The following is a 15,068-nucleotide window of genomic DNA, read 5'->3' as shown; positions in this document are numbered from 1 at the left end:
CTTCATCTTGAATGGCGTTTTGATTGGTCATTGTTGCGACATGATTTTGCTCTAGTCCAAATAGCAAGTTAAATGCTTTCCTATCATAGCACCCTAGAGTTGGAAGTTTTGATTTATCGATACCAAGATCCAGTGGCGTATCCAGGAATTCAGAAGTGGGGGTTCGGTATTGTCACAAAATAAGATATAGCTAGCCTCCCGGTTTTTTTTAAATTGCTACGTTGAGGATTTTACACTTTTCAATGCAAATTCTATAACTTAAATATCTTAGATTACATTTTTGTAAAAATTAAAGAAAGTTGATATCATAATAGCATTTTTTAAGACAAATTGAATCTAACAAGATATCATTTGACTGTACATATTTTTTCCCAACATGAGAATCACAAATTAAAAAAACAATAGAAGGAGTGTGAGTAAATATTAAAAATTACAAATGTTGCAATATTAAATTTGAATGTAGGTTACATGGTAATCAAACCTTTGTTCTTGAAGAAAACGGGGAAAAAAATTATGAAAAAAAAGCAGTAAGAAAAGAGAAGTAAAGGGGGAAAAAAAGGCTAAAAAAAAGGCAGAAGAAAAAATGAAAATAGGGTAAAAAAAAAAAAGAGAAGCAAAGGGGAAAACAAAAATTTTAAACTAAATAAAAAGGCTGAATGTAAAAAAAAAAAAAAAAAAAAAAAAAAAAAAAAAAAAAAAAAAAAAACATAAAAAAGGTTTAACAAAGAATCGATCCTCTGATCATTAAGCACAAAGTGCAAGTATTGTGCCAGGCCAAAACCACTGAGCTGCGCTACTTTTTAACTCATATACATGCACATCAATTGTGTATATTCGTTTTTCAAGCTTTATGAACAAAAATAAATAAATAAATAAATAAAACATAATATTTTTTTTTTCAAAAAATCTGTGGGTTCAATGAAACCCCTTGAACCCCCACTAGATCCGCCCCTGCCAAGATCGTCATCCAAGAAGTAGCAATCATGAAATATTTCAAATCCAGGCTTCTTGATTCCTTCCAAAACTAAGGGTTCCGGAAAGTCGTAGCATGGGTAATCTTCTCCCTCCCTAAGGAATTTCTCATTAAGGGTTTGTTGATAGGATGAGAGTAAGGTGATTATCCCTTTCTTATTATTGTCTCTACGTGCTTTGGTTTTTGCATCGTGAGACTCCAATTCTTCTTTGGTTGGTTTATATCCCAATCCAAAGGAGAAGCTTTTCTTTGGGATAGGAAGTAAGAGAGGTTTCTTCATTCCTATTCCCAAAGGCATCCCAGGAAAGTAACTACTCTTGAGCAAGATGTTGTTTACTATCCGAGTGGAATATGGATCAAGCTTGAATGTTTCTTCAAAGTCTTCTTCCATTTCAATTGTGAAGATTGGCTCCACGACGAATCCCCACATGTCCTATTCATCATTATCATAGTTTATTTCTAAGAGTGATTGATCATTTATTGCTATTTTGAGTGGAGAAGCATGTATAGTCATAGGAATCCCTTGATAGTTCAACCTAATCGTTTGATGAAGTGAGGACGGTATTGCACCAAGCTCATGTATCCAAGGACGTCCAAGTAAAAGGTTGAACGTAGGTTTTATGTCCATAACATGGATTCAACCATCTTTTGAATTGGGCCTGTGGTAATTGGTAGCTTAACAGTTCCACACACCGATCTTCTCGAATTGTCATAGGCCCTAATGCTTTGTTTTGTTGATTGGAAATCTTTTTCTGGATTTAGGACTAAGTATTTTGCCGTTCGTAATGGGAATACGTTTACAGCAGATCCATTTTCTACCAAAGTTAGAGGGATATTGTATCCCTCGCATCCCACAGTTAAGTATAATGCATTGTTGTGTGTAGTGTCTTTTGAAGGCAAATCATCATTGGTGAAAATGATTGATTTGTCGGATTTCTCTCTAGTAAGCAAGCTAACGAGATCATGAAGGGTTGTGTCTGTGCTTACAGACAAAGCCGTTACAGCGTTCATGAGAGAATTTCTATGTTCTTTGGAAGTACTTAGGAGTTCTCAAATGTTAACATTCGCCTTGGATTGGTGAAGTTGTTTGACCAATGGATCATCCACCTCAAGTGGAGGTGGTATTGGATTTTGACCTTGAGTTTGATTTTGTGTGGTTTAAGATCCATTTGGTGGTGGTACTTGGTAGACTCGCCCAGAACGAGTTAAATGATCCATCTCATTTGGGTTAGTCGTAGGACTCATAAACCAACTTTCTTCTAGAAGCTTTGGATGTGCCTCTATTTCAAGATGTTCCATGAGTTATGCTTGATGCCATTGTTCATCCAAGGAGAGATTCGATAAATCTTAGGATTTCCCCAAGAAATGATCCCAATCAAGCGCTCCATTTGTTTCATTTTGTAAACAAGATGGAGGTGGGACGGCGTCATACTTAGAGACATATAAGTCTTGAAAGTTGTCGTCCCATAGTCCACATACTTCATTAGTTTCTCCTATGAGTATTGTGGATAGAGGTTCTCCTATAGGTGTGATATAGTCCAAAGGATTGAATATATCACTTCCCATATGGTCCTCATCGATGTGAAATGCCCCTAAGGGGGATGCATTATTGTTAGGTTTAGGCGTGGGAATTCTCCCATCGTCTACTAAATCTTGTATTTTATGCTTTACAACATAGCAACGTTCAATATCATGTCCAACGCCTCTATGATAAGCACAATAAGCACTACAATTCCATTGAGGAAATCTCCTTTCTGGTGGAGTGGGTGGTGTTGGCCCTGTTTGCGCAAGTAAGCCTTTTCATTTAATTTTTCTAACAATTCTTTATAGCAGGAAATGGAGTAAATTTTCTTACTTTTGTCCATCTTTTTCTAGGATCATCATATCGATTTGTGTTATTGTATTGCGTGGAAGTCACAAATACGTCAATAAAGGATGATGCATTATCATTCCTCTTCTTGTAGTTATTCTTAGGATGATGATAATGAGGTTTGTTTGCTTTTTCTTTAGCAAGATCATCTTCAATCCTAGTAGCCACAGAATAGACCTTTTGAAAAGTGTCTAGACCAAAGTAACGTAGATGTTTGTTGTACTTTTCATGACAGTTGTCAATGAATTTTTGTACTAACTCGAGTTCAGGAGGCCTTTAGGCAAGGTGGACCGCCTTTTCTCTCCATCTACCATAGAAAGCAAGGAAACCTTCATCGTCGCCTTGCTTAAGCATCTCGAGCTCACGTAAAGTTGACTTGAACTCTACGTTACTCTCATATTGGGTAATGAAAGACGAAACTACATTTTCCCATGTTGCTTTGAATTTTGGATCTAGCCCATAATACCACTCTCTAGCGGTTGGGTCTAGGGATAAAGGGAAAGTCAAAGAATAAAGCTTAGGATCAACTCCCTTTAGTGCCATAGTGCCAGTAAAACACATTAAATGATTTTGTGAATTATTGGTCACCTTAAATATTGGCAAGTCCGTAGCTACGAACTTATCCGGTAAAGCAAGTCTTGAAGGAGGAGCAAACTTTTCTGCGTCAAAGTACTTGTTCCCCATTGTAGAACGAAGAACTAGCTTCTCCAAAGACTTTTCTTTGATGGATAATTGTTCCATCTTTTCTTGTAAGGCTAAAGTTTCAGCTTTTTTCTTTTTAGCATTTTCCATTTTCTTTATTCTTCTCTCCCCGTCCTCTTGAGCCTTTTCCTCTCTCGAACGAAGAATCTCTTGTTGAAGTTCTTCTATGGTTGGCATTGTTGTTGGACTAGGATTAGTTGTCGAAGAAAAGTGGTTTGAAAGGGGTTGATCTTTGGGTAGTAAACGTAGAATGCGAGTACCCGGGGATCCTCTTTCCCAAGCTTGAAAACCAGCCTTAAAGGAGTACGAAAGGATAAGTAAATTGATACGCTTGTTTAAAAAGGAAAAAAGAAAAAGACGCAAAATATATTCAGACGGATAACATCGCCCTTAACAATTCTTCAATGAAGATATTGTTCGGACGAGTCAATTTGTTTTTTGAGAAATCAAAACTGACTCGTCCAGTGGGCGCGCGCAAGTGACTCAATTGCTCGCGGCTGTCGCGTGCAACGAAATCACTTGCGCTGGGAGGGGTCGCGCAACTCATTGAGTTGCGCGCGCCAACTGCTCATAATTTGTTTTTTAATTCGAGCGTTTTTTTTGTCATCATTTTTTATTCGATTTTTTTTATTTGATTTTTTTTTATGTTATCCTTTGAATACGACGCTAAATCACGAAGAGACAACTTCGTAATTGGGAACCTAGACCAAAATAAAAAGACAAAAAAAGAAGACTATCCTAACACGTTACACATAGTCACATAATCACATAAGCATGCCATAAGTCAAGATTCACGCAATGTTGTTCTAAGGTCAAAAAAGGCTTGGGTGTCCAAAGGTAACATATCTTAAGAAACGATACACAAATCAATCACTCAACGTGTTGATTCATAACATCGCCCTCCTAACATTTTGTTGGTGATATGGGTGGGATGATTGTTATTGATTTTGGGATAGACGCCTAGTGTTGGCGACCCCTAGTCAATGAGCCAATCCCCAATGATTTAAGTGTGCTATGCTTATGCATGATGCAATGTTGCTTGTTTGGTTTTACTCTTGTAAAAAATTAAAGGAAGATATTGTGCGTTCAAGACTCGCTCTCTATCTAGAGATTATCCAAGTTAATTCTCGTTACAACCCATAGGCAACCTAGTGTTGGATACCTTGGACCATAACTACGAATTAATCATGTAACCTCTAAGTCCCCAGTGGAGTCGCCACTGTAAGGAGGGTGATCCCATCATAAGGGGTACTCTCCTTAAATTCCCTTGGCCACTTAAAAGCCTAGGACTTTACACTTGTTAGGGTGTAGTATGATTTGAATTCCTAACTGTTTAGGGGACCTTGAATTAGAGTTGATTCTATCATTATGCTTTTTTAAGAAACAAGTAGGAGTCGCCAATGAGTTTTAGGAAAAACTCATAAACCTCGTTCATGCCTTTCTTCCATGTGGAATTCATGGAATAATTAGCATAAATCATAAGTTTACCCATGCCCAAATTGGTCTATAAACCAGAAATGAGTTCGGGAGCGAGGGTACTAAAATAACGTTCCTTTTAGAGGGGAATCGTTATCCTAGCCCTAGTACGACCTCTACTAGATCTTCCTTTTTTACAATTTCATCACCAAGCAATATATGCAACGCGATACCTAAAACTATGTTATTTGATTTTATTTACAAGCATTAATTCACGTAGGAATTACGTCGTAATGTCAAATTCTTATTTAGTTAAATTCGTGAAAAGGACAAGAAAATAAACAAGATTCGCCTTGGCTTAAGTGATCAACCAACAATTATTTAATTCAATTCTAATCTTTATTTAACGTAAGATACTATGTGGAATTGATTAATTAATTATTTTAACGGTGATCAAACAACACTAATTAATTAATTAAAATCCTTTTAAACAAGAAAATAAGGGTGATTTGACTAAGTGCTCGGGAATTTACCACTTCTCTTTGCTAGATCTCCGTTTAGAACACTTATGGACTCCTTCTTGTTGGGGAACCTCCACCGTAGTAACAAGATATCGAAAGGGTGAGTGTTTAGGACAAGAGGGATAGGTTGCACAAGTTCACAAGTTATTTCGCCAGAGTTTTAGGTTAATTTCTGTCTGTTTAAGCCTCTGTTTAAGCTCGTATTTATAGGGAATGATTAGGTTTAGGGTTTTGAGCATTCTGCCGCAGCACTTGTCGCGCGCAACAGAATGAGTTGCGCGCGGCATCCCAGCTCAAGTGATTTGGTTGCGCTGCTAAGGGCAACGCAACTAATTGACTTGCGCACAACTTTATGTTAAGATTTGATTTTATATTTTCCGTATAATTCAGAATCTTCTGTAGCGCAACTCTGGGGGTTGTGCTGGGTGTCGCGCGCAACTGAATTAGTTGCGCGTGGCAGCCCAACGCGACTTTTTGAGATGCGCGCGGCTTTTTCTGCGGCAGCACTAAGATTTAATCTAGGCGCTCCTAAATCCGTCATTATTAGGGTTTAAGCACGAGCTTAAGCCTAATTATGATCGGGTTTAGTTAATTGGACCTTTGTTTTGGCTTTTTCTTTAATTTGGGCTAGTCTTTTGTGTTTTGTGGATTAACCAGTTATCCATAAGCATTCTTCACTTTGATCCAACACGAAGATGGTTTTACTTATCGTCATTGCACTTCCTGTCGGGACAGGAGGCTAAAAGTAGATGTCTACAACTCCAAAGAAGCCCGAAGGGCCACGTCAAAAGAAATCTGCGATGTTTCAAAAAGACGAGGAGGACAAGTGCGCATGGCAAAGTAGAGTTTTGAAACCCAGTACACGCACGAAGAAGCAACAACTCGCATTGGGGATCATCGAGCTTATTATTATTATTATTATTATTATTATTATTATTATTATTATTATTATTATTATTATTATTATTATTATTATTATTATTGTATAGGGTAGTTCCTGTTGAACTATCTCTCGTTCTCATCCCCTCTACCGATGACGCACCTCGAGTACTATTTTGAACCTGTTTAGTCGGTCACAAGCTCCACGGTGCCATCCCGGCCATGGTGAGTCAACTCTAGGCTCCCGAGTGCCAGCCCGACTAGGGTGAGTCGGCTCCAGGCTCCCGGCTGCCAGTCCGCCCAGAGTAAGTTGGTCACTGGCTCTCGGCTGCCAGCATGACCAGAGTAAGTCGGCCACAGACTGATCATTGAAAATAGGGCTATCATACACTTTAAATACCCCTGCATATGCCACATAAAGGGGGTTAATCTCTCCCCCCCTCTCTCTCTCTCTTTCTCTCTCTCTCTCTCTCTCTAAGCATATTAAGCTTTATACTCTCCCAAGAGTAGGGATGACAGTGGGTCGAGTTAAATGGGAGACCCGCCCCATCCCCGCCCAAGTGGGGCGGGAATGGAGGGAGGTTTGGCCGGTGATGGGGCGGGGATGGGTATAAAATGTGTACCCGCCATGGGTGATGGGGCGGGTATGGATTTTAGAGTAGACCCACCCCATATCCGCCCCGCCCCGTACCCATCTTATACCCGCACCATATTTCTTTTAGAAAAGATTAGAATTTATGTCATTGATGTGATACAATAAGCTTGAATAATTAAAGTCCCAATTTTCTTAACCTAATTTAATATAATTGTCATTGACGTGATACAATATAGCATCATGGCAATGGGTTTGGGACGATTTTGGGGCGGGTATGAATATCCAAGTGGGTGATGGGGCGGGGATGGATCCTATCTTGTACCCGGTGGGGCGGGTATGGATGTGGATATTGTACCCGCCACGGGTGGTGGGGCGGGATGGATGTAAGATTTTTAGGCGGGTATGGGTATGGAGGTACCGTCATCCGCATCCGACCCGCCCCATTGCCATCCCTACCCAAAAGACGAACACTTACTTAGCCATCAGAGGGGGGTTCCTCGAAACCACCCCCGAGGGTAGTTTACGTTGTCTCTCTTAAAAGTCCTCCAGCTTACTACTACTACTGCTGCTGCTACTGCTACTGTTGCTACTGCTATCACTACTACTACTACTACTATTACTACCATTGCTACCGCTGCTACTACTGCTGGTACCACTGCTGCTCCTGTTACTACTCCTGCTCCTGCTCTTGCTACTACTACTACTAGTAGTAGCAGCAGCAGTATTGGCAGTAGTAGTAGTAGTAGCACTACTACTACTACTAATATTATCGCATTATTATTATAATCATTAAATATTATTCTTAAATATTAATTATTATAATAATAATAATTATTTATTATTTTTATTATTATTAAAAATTATTATTATTATTATTATTATTAAAAATTAATAATTGCTATTATCTTTAAATATTAATTTTTATTATAAAAAATCAATTTATTATTATTATTATTATATCATTATTGCTTCAGATGAAGAGTCCGTAGTATATTATTATAGATTATAGATTTTATTTAAATGATGTTATGGATATTACTCTTTTTTTTTTTTAATATCAAATTATGCGATTTTTGCCCCTAATAAACATTACTTGAACAAGTACTATATTTCCATGGGCTAATACCATAGCGTGGAATGGCTTTACTCCGATTCATCTCCATCAACACTCGGTATCATCATCATCAATTCCAGATTCTGCAGAAACCACTTACATTCTCTTCTTCTTCACAAACCCATCAACCTTACAATACAATTTCTCTCTCCTTCACTTACAACTTCCTCACCCTTCGCTCTTCTTCTTCTTCTTCTTCCTCTTCAATGGAGTCTCCTCCCGAGGGTTACAGAAGAAATGTCGGTATTTGTCTCATCAACCCCTCTAAAAAGGTCTCTTCTTTATTTCCCTTTTATTTATTAATTTATTATCATGTTACTTTTTTGTTGATTTAATCTTTATTTGCAGATTTTTGCTGCTTCTAGGCTTGATATTCCTGATTCTTGGCAAATGCCTCAGGTAATTTCAGCTTTTTATTCTTTGATTAGCTTGGTTCAATTGTTTGTTAATTGCGTTATTTTTTTTGTTGAAGTTGAAGGAGTTGAGTTGATTTTTCTATTTAATTTGCATGTTTTGAAAACAAATTTAGAAAATTCAATTATTTCAGTTTTTAAGGATAATGTCAGAGCTTTCTGAAGCACTATAAATGCCCTGCTAAACAGTCCGTATAAAATTTTAGGTCCCTAAAAAAATTTCAATTATTTTCTTGTAATAAAACTTCAAATTTACCATGAAAAAATTGTGTTTAAACAAGGCCAAGTATAAACTAGGCACATTATTACCCAATATTTCAATTGCTTTGAACTTTTAGTTGAATACAAGTATGCAGCTCATTGTATAGATACAGTCACAAGTATAGGTTATTAATATCCATGAATTTTATAAACAAATTTGCTGCGTAAAGTGCTTGCAATTACTAAATTTTAAAAGGGGATGAACTGGAAACAAAGAGAAAATACTCATACCCAATTGCTATTATTTTTGATTTAAAATGGTAAAAGAAAAGCAATACAAACACTAAAAACTTCATAGAAAACAAAAGTCGAAGAAAAGTTCCAAGGCAGTCATGTGAGAAAAGGAGTGAAGAGTAATAAAAAAAAAAATGGATAGAGCAACTATTCAAACCCAAGACTAAAACACACCTAGCCACTCATCATAATATGATCACTCACCTTATCGCTACTTTTTTTGTACATAACATTACTAAATCAAAGGATTTGAAGGCCCCGTTATCTTTGTATCTTGATAGCTGTAGGATACTATAATGTTTGGATTTTGTAATATAATTTAAGAGAACATCTCTTTAGTGAGGAAGTGGTGGTGCTTTCACATTTGATGCGTTAATAGGTTTAAGGTTTTGTATAGTCATTCAAGCGCTTGGAAGTTACTTTCACATTATTCATTAATCATTTCTCTATTGGTAATATTCAAGGAGTGTGAAGGAGAATGCATCGTTTTTTGGGGATCCATGAAGGATTCTTTGAAAAGCTACGGATAAGTAATCTTATTTAGAAATCGAACATACTTGGGTTGCTCTTGTAAAGTATGGCCAATATCCGTAAACCTTGCCAAATTTGGTTGAATTTACTCTGAATGTAACTTTTCTTCTTTAGCAAGTAGAAAAGGGTAGAGGAGTAACATTTTAGTATCCTTTGATTGTCCTTGTAGATTGTGAATTGCATGTCATACTCCTACATTTTAGTATCCTTTGACTGTCCTTGTAGATTGTGAATTGCATGTCATACTCCTATTACAATCTTATGAATGATGGATGGTGTATCTTAGAACTTTCATTTTCAGAGGTAGTAAAGGGACCCTCTTGATTGTTTGTTGGGGGTAGCTTATTAAGACATTAAGTTGATGAGAATCTTTGATATGGCTGTTATACTTTCATGATAGGAGAGTGTATTCCTTGTACTACCAGCTTGTGAAAATGCCAAATTCACAATCCTTCCCTTTTTTTTTTTGTGTCTTTATTTTGAATGTTGAGGTTTTCAAGTGTGTGAAAGCTTTTCTCTAGGTTGCTAGATTTCTACTCACATGAGGAGACATGGAATCATTTGTTTTTGCATTGTCGTGTGATGATGTTTCTTTATGATAGGTTATCTGCATGTGAAATTGTGAATCATAGAATCACTCTGATCTATGTGGTTTGGTAGGCCTATTATGTTGGTGCTTTGGTTGGGTAGGAATAATTGGTTTTACCATGGTTGCGAGTTTTCTTTAGTTGCTTTATGTGAGCAAGTGCCAAATGATGTATTACCTTCTCTTTAGGTTGTTTATTAAAATATGTTTTCTTATCTCAATAATTAAAAAAATAAAAAATAAACAAAGAAAAAAATGGGGTTGATTATTGATTTTTAAGATTCCATGCACCTTAGGTTGTCTCCAAATGATAGTATAATTCTATTATCTCTCTCTTTGTCTAGCAGAAACCCATTTCTGGATGTGTTGATTATTGTGTTAAGCACAGGGCTGATGCTGTTGTGTTTGCAGGGTGGCATAGATGAAGGTGAAGATCCCCGAGATGCAGCCATCAGGGAGCTTAGGGAAGAGACTGGAGTAACTTCAGTGGAAGTCCTTGGAGAGGTTAGAATTCTAATTTGTTTTACTTAAGCTAAGTGTAGATGATGCTTTTAAATATTTTTTATATTTGTGTAGTGTGTCATGTCATTTGTTGACTACTCTTTCCATAGAAGTAGGGGCTTGATACAAGGGAATTTTGGAAGCAATTTAGGCTCCGTTTGTTTTAACGGATAACAAATTTTGGGAAAATGATTCTCCATGGAAAATAATTTCGAAGGGAAAACACATCTGTAAAAAAAGATTTCTTTTGTTTGTTTCCCTACAAGAAAACTTATACAGGAAGGGGAATAGGAGTGGAAGGGAGAAGAGAGAGGAGAGGTAAGGGATGTAAAGAGTAGGGAGGTGGCATACTTTCCTTTAGAAGGAAAACATTTTCTGCTCATGGGAGAATTATATTCTACCTTTGGGAAAATTGTTTTCCATTTCTTTACCTACCAAACAATGGAAGATGAGAACTAAGAAAATGTTTTCCGTCAAAACAAACGGAGGGCTTAATGGCTCTCTGAATTTTGTGATGGCTCCTAGGTTTTGTGTGTACTTAATGTCTATTAATAACATATGAAGTGATAGACAGGATAGATCAAGAGAGCATATAAAAGATACATGATATCTATTTTGGTGTAAGTATATAAAAGATACATGATATCTATTTTGGTGCAAGTATAGGGGTAAGTAAATGCTCTAAATACAACGTTTCTACTCAATGCTAATGATGCTTATATATCCCATCTATCTTTATATTCATAGGCCTATCATGTATATGTGCCTCTATCCAAGCTCAACTTTTTTGATTATATATTTCAGGCTTATTGATGTAGCTTTTGTTTGCATTTGTAAAGGCTTATTTTTTGCACTGAAGGCTTTTGGCCTTTATCTAAATTCCTAGGCATGACCAGCTATCATCTAATTCATATCTTAAATGCTTATAAGGCCAAACAATTTGAATTTAAGTTTTTGTTTCACTTTCATGGATTTACAGCTTTGATCTGTTCTCGAGTATATTACTTTTTACAGATTTTGGTTGCAAACCCTGGTTTTGCAATGTTTTTTTCGCAAATTGGCAAACCCTAGTATGCTGAATTGGAATCTTTTAAGCATAACTGGCTAAGTCTAATGCAAAGTATTTCATATATACACTTTAACTTTGTTTTATTAAAACAGGTTCCCTATTGGCTGACTTATGATTTCCCTCCAGATGTAAGGGAGAAACTCAGGCATCAATGGGGATCAGACTGGAAGGGTCAAGCCCAAAAGTGGTGAGTGCTGACCTTAATATGCCATTTTGTCGTTTTGCTGTCATTCTGGTGCTCATCATTTGTTGGATTCACCTTTAGGGTTGTGAATAAGGTTGTTGGGAGTGGCTAGAAAATAGTGTTGATATTTAGATGTTTGTCATGATTTCTCTTTGGGGTATTTTCTTTAATGAGTTTTAATCCAATAAATTAAGGGTTATGATCCACATCCATTTTTTGTCTTTTCGTTCATAACTTCATATTACCCTTTGGTTCTCTCTTTTCAATTCTCTTATCCATTGTCTTGGTGACACTTAGCTTGTTAACTAGGTAAGTAGGTACTAGGTAGTGAAAATTTTGTATTATGCAGTTATAATTTTTAGCTGTTGCTCAACAAAGCAAATATTAAGTAGCTGTTGCTGAACTAGTTGTTTCAAAAAAAAAAAGCAACTAGTAAGTAGCAAAGCTACTCCCTCCGTTTCATAATTAGAAGCCTATTTTCTAAATTTTCACGGAAATTAAGGAAGTTGATTGGAAGTACAAATACCGCATGTGGGGTTAGAGAGAGATAGAGGAAAAAAAAGTGGTTGAGAATTATTGAAGAGTTGGAGAGAGAAAGTGGTGGGAATTGATGTCAAAAGTACAAAAACAAATAAAAAAGGATGACAACTCATCAAAAAGAAGGTTTCATTGTCAAAAAGTACTATCTATAAATAGAAATAGGCTTCTAATTTGAACACCCAAAAAAGGAAAACAAACTTCTAATTATGAAACGGAGGAAGTACTATTAAGTAGCAAAGCTATATAAGGTTTTTTTCATTTGGTGGTTAACATATTTTAAAAAGGTTCTTTTGCTCCTATCACCAATTATCAGAAGTTTATGTTACTAGACAATATAGTTGCATTTTAAAGGGTCAATTGACCAGATTAGTAAATAAAAAAGACCTTTAACGACAATTTGGTAAAAAAAATGACTCCGGCGACAATTTGGTAAAAAAAGTTAACCCTACGCGACAATTTGGTAAATAAAATTATCTCAGACGACATTTAACCCAAAAATACAAAAATTTCTGATAAGTTACTCACGATTACTTAATTTAGTTCGTTTTTTGTGCTTTTTTTTTTATCAACCTTTTTATGGAAATAACAATTTCAAGAAAAAAAAAGCATGCTAAGTATCAATTTTCACTCAAATTTCGTACCACTTATCAACGAAATGTTTTTGAAAGGGTTGCAAATAAATTTGGTATCGGAATTTAGCAAAATAAAAAGGAGATGACATATTAATTCAAAATTTTAAAAGGGGAAAATAAATTTAAAACACAAAAACAAATTAAAATGGAATTAGGATTTTTAAAGAGTTTGTCTGAAAAAATTAGATTTTTTGGTCTAAATGTCGCTGGAGTTTATTGTTTTAACCAAATTGTCGCATTTGGTTAACTTTTTTTACCAAACTGTCCCCGGAGTAAGTTTTTTTTACCAAATTGTCACTAGGGGTCTTTTTTATTTACCAATCTGGTCAATTGACCCATTTCATTTTAAAGTGAGATTGAGCTATTTAGTACAAATGTTTTTGTTAGAAATGTTACTGTCTTAGGACGTTTTGTATACTGCTATACTCCGAATCTGTTGGAAAGCAGGTTAGACATTCAACTGCTATGCCTGCAGGCCTGCAGCCTTGATAATTTTTGGTAAACTTTCTTTAGTCTTGTCACCTGTGATACACGGGGATATCTATGGGTGGTCCTTGAAACTTCTCTAATACGAGAAGCACCAAGGAATGGCTATGGCGTGCGTCTAAAGAATTGGGGGGGGGGTGGGTGGCAGTGTGGGGGGACTCTTTAAGGATGGTTGAGGAGTTTATACACCCATTTTCTTCCTTTTGAAATACATTTGTTTCTGACATGAGGGGGAGTTTTAAACCAAATCTGAGATGACTTCTGTTCAAGAATTCAATGTTAATTTATAGACACAGCTTTACTGCCTAATCATAAGATCAGCACTACATGTGTTATACATGTTTTGTTAGATAATAACAGAAACTGATACTCGTAAGTAATACTTCATTGATTATTGAAAGTAAAGTTTCATGTTGATAGGGGTTCAATAAAGTAGATCTAGAAAAGCTGTTTAAATGGGCAGATAACAATAATTGAAAGGAGTATAAAAAATTTCCACCCTCGATAAAGATAACTTGGTTCTGATTAAGCGAGCAGGTTTCTAATGAAATTGCTGGGAAATGAGGATGAAATCAATCTTTTGGGCGATGGCACGGAGAAGGCTGAATTTGGAAAGTGGGCATGGATGATGCCCGAGGAAGTAGTGGAGCATGTAAGCTTTCTGTTATGTTAGACCAAGTTATTATACTCGTAGTATGTACTCCGTATTATGAGCTCATCTTGCTTTATCTTATATGAGTACAAAGTAACAGATCCTCTTTTTACAATGCAGGCTGTGGAGTTTAAAAAGTCTGTCTACGAAGAAGTCTTGAAAGCTTTTGCACCTCATCTTCAATGAAAATTCTCAAGTTGTCTTCATTCCTCCGGCTTCTTCTCATTAGATAACATCAATTTGCGACAATTTCAGCTTTGTAATAATGTGTTTTGTATACTTCTATGAAAGTTTATAATGAAGTAATATGGAATACTTGAGGACTTAAAAGACACGAATCACTGTAGAGTTATTTTTAAGAAAATTTTGAGTTTTGGTACCACCAAAACACCTTGATTTGACTATTGCTACCCATTTAAATTTAATATTATTTTGCTATCACCAAAAGTTACAAAATATAGCTTTTGCTACCATTTAACAAAATTTGTAGGTTCCGTGAAGTGGGGTTTATTATCTCATTATATAATAATTTAATTTATTTAAAAAAACTATAAAAATAATAAAATAATTTCAGCCATTGCTCCCCTTCTCGTGCTGGCTGCCAGCACCCAAAGATTCTGTGACGCCGACGACCAGGAATGTCAAAGGGGCTAATGGCTAATGTTGGCCTTCTCATCCCCATCCTCACCTAAATTTTTTGACTCCATCTCCATCGTCGCTCCAGCGGGGTAAACTTTCCAAAACCATCACCACCCCACCCCACCCCACCTAAGACCCGCCTAACCTCCACCTTCCAGTACACAATCCAACATAATTAATATAGATTACCAAAAAAAAAATTTGTTAATATTATACAATTTTTAGTTAAATATTAGTGTGCTATGGAGTACAAATTATTAAATCTACTAT

The 15,068-nt window shown here is 36.2% G+C and overlaps 2 protein-coding genes across 2 annotated transcripts; both read left to right on the top strand.

The window, feature by feature from the left end:
• The first annotated feature begins 6,893 nt into the window (after nucleotides 1-6,893).
• LOC110737314 (mucin-5AC-like) lies at nucleotides 6,894-7,965 on the top strand. Its single transcript, XM_021917674.1, has 4 exons — nucleotides 6,894-7,005; nucleotides 7,193-7,290; nucleotides 7,506-7,662; nucleotides 7,931-7,965. Exons 1-4 carry the CDS (start codon nucleotides 6,894-6,896, stop codon nucleotides 7,963-7,965), a joined length of 402 nt encoding a protein of 133 aa, XP_021773366.1.
• A 60-nt stretch (nucleotides 7,966-8,025) lies between these two features.
• LOC110737419 (nudix hydrolase 26, chloroplastic-like) lies at nucleotides 8,026-14,555 on the top strand. Its single transcript, XM_021917785.1, has 6 exons — nucleotides 8,026-8,342; nucleotides 8,419-8,469; nucleotides 10,507-10,599; nucleotides 11,758-11,852; nucleotides 14,045-14,159; nucleotides 14,280-14,555. Exons 1-6 carry the CDS (start codon nucleotides 8,094-8,096, stop codon nucleotides 14,343-14,345), a joined length of 669 nt encoding a protein of 222 aa, XP_021773477.1. The 5' UTR covers nucleotides 8,026-8,093; the 3' UTR covers nucleotides 14,346-14,555.
• The last annotated feature ends 513 nt before the right edge of the window (nucleotides 14,556-15,068 follow it).

Source organism: Chenopodium quinoa, unplaced genomic scaffold (genome assembly GCF_001683475.1).
Source record: "Chenopodium quinoa cultivar QQ74 unplaced genomic scaffold, ASM168347v1, whole genome shotgun sequence".
Taxonomy (NCBI): Eukaryota; Viridiplantae; Streptophyta; class Magnoliopsida; order Caryophyllales; family Amaranthaceae; genus Chenopodium; species Chenopodium quinoa.
This window is presented reverse-complemented; position numbering and strand designations above follow the sequence as displayed.

Excerpts from the sequence above, each read along its gene's own strand:
- LOC110737314 (XM_021917674.1), top strand. The coding sequence starts at position 6,894 with ATGGGAGACCCGCCCCATCCCCGCCCAAGTGGGGCGGGAATGGAGGGA. Across the intron at positions 7,291-7,505 it reads TCTTGTACCCGGTGGGGCGG|CTTACTACTACTACTGCTGC; the intron begins GTATGGATGTGG and ends AAAGTCCTCCAG. Across the intron at positions 7,663-7,930 it reads TCTTGCTACTACTACTACTA|ATGAAGAGTCCGTAGTATAT; the intron begins GTAGTAGCAGCA and ends TTATTGCTTCAG.
- LOC110737419 (XM_021917785.1), top strand. The coding sequence starts at position 8,094 with ATGGCTTTACTCCGATTCATCTCCATCAACACTCGGTATCATCATCAT. Across the intron at positions 11,853-14,044 it reads AAGGGTCAAGCCCAAAAGTG|GTTTCTAATGAAATTGCTGG; the intron begins GTGAGTGCTGAC and ends TTAAGCGAGCAG. Across the intron at positions 14,160-14,279 it reads CCGAGGAAGTAGTGGAGCAT|GCTGTGGAGTTTAAAAAGTC; the intron begins GTAAGCTTTCTG and ends TTTACAATGCAG.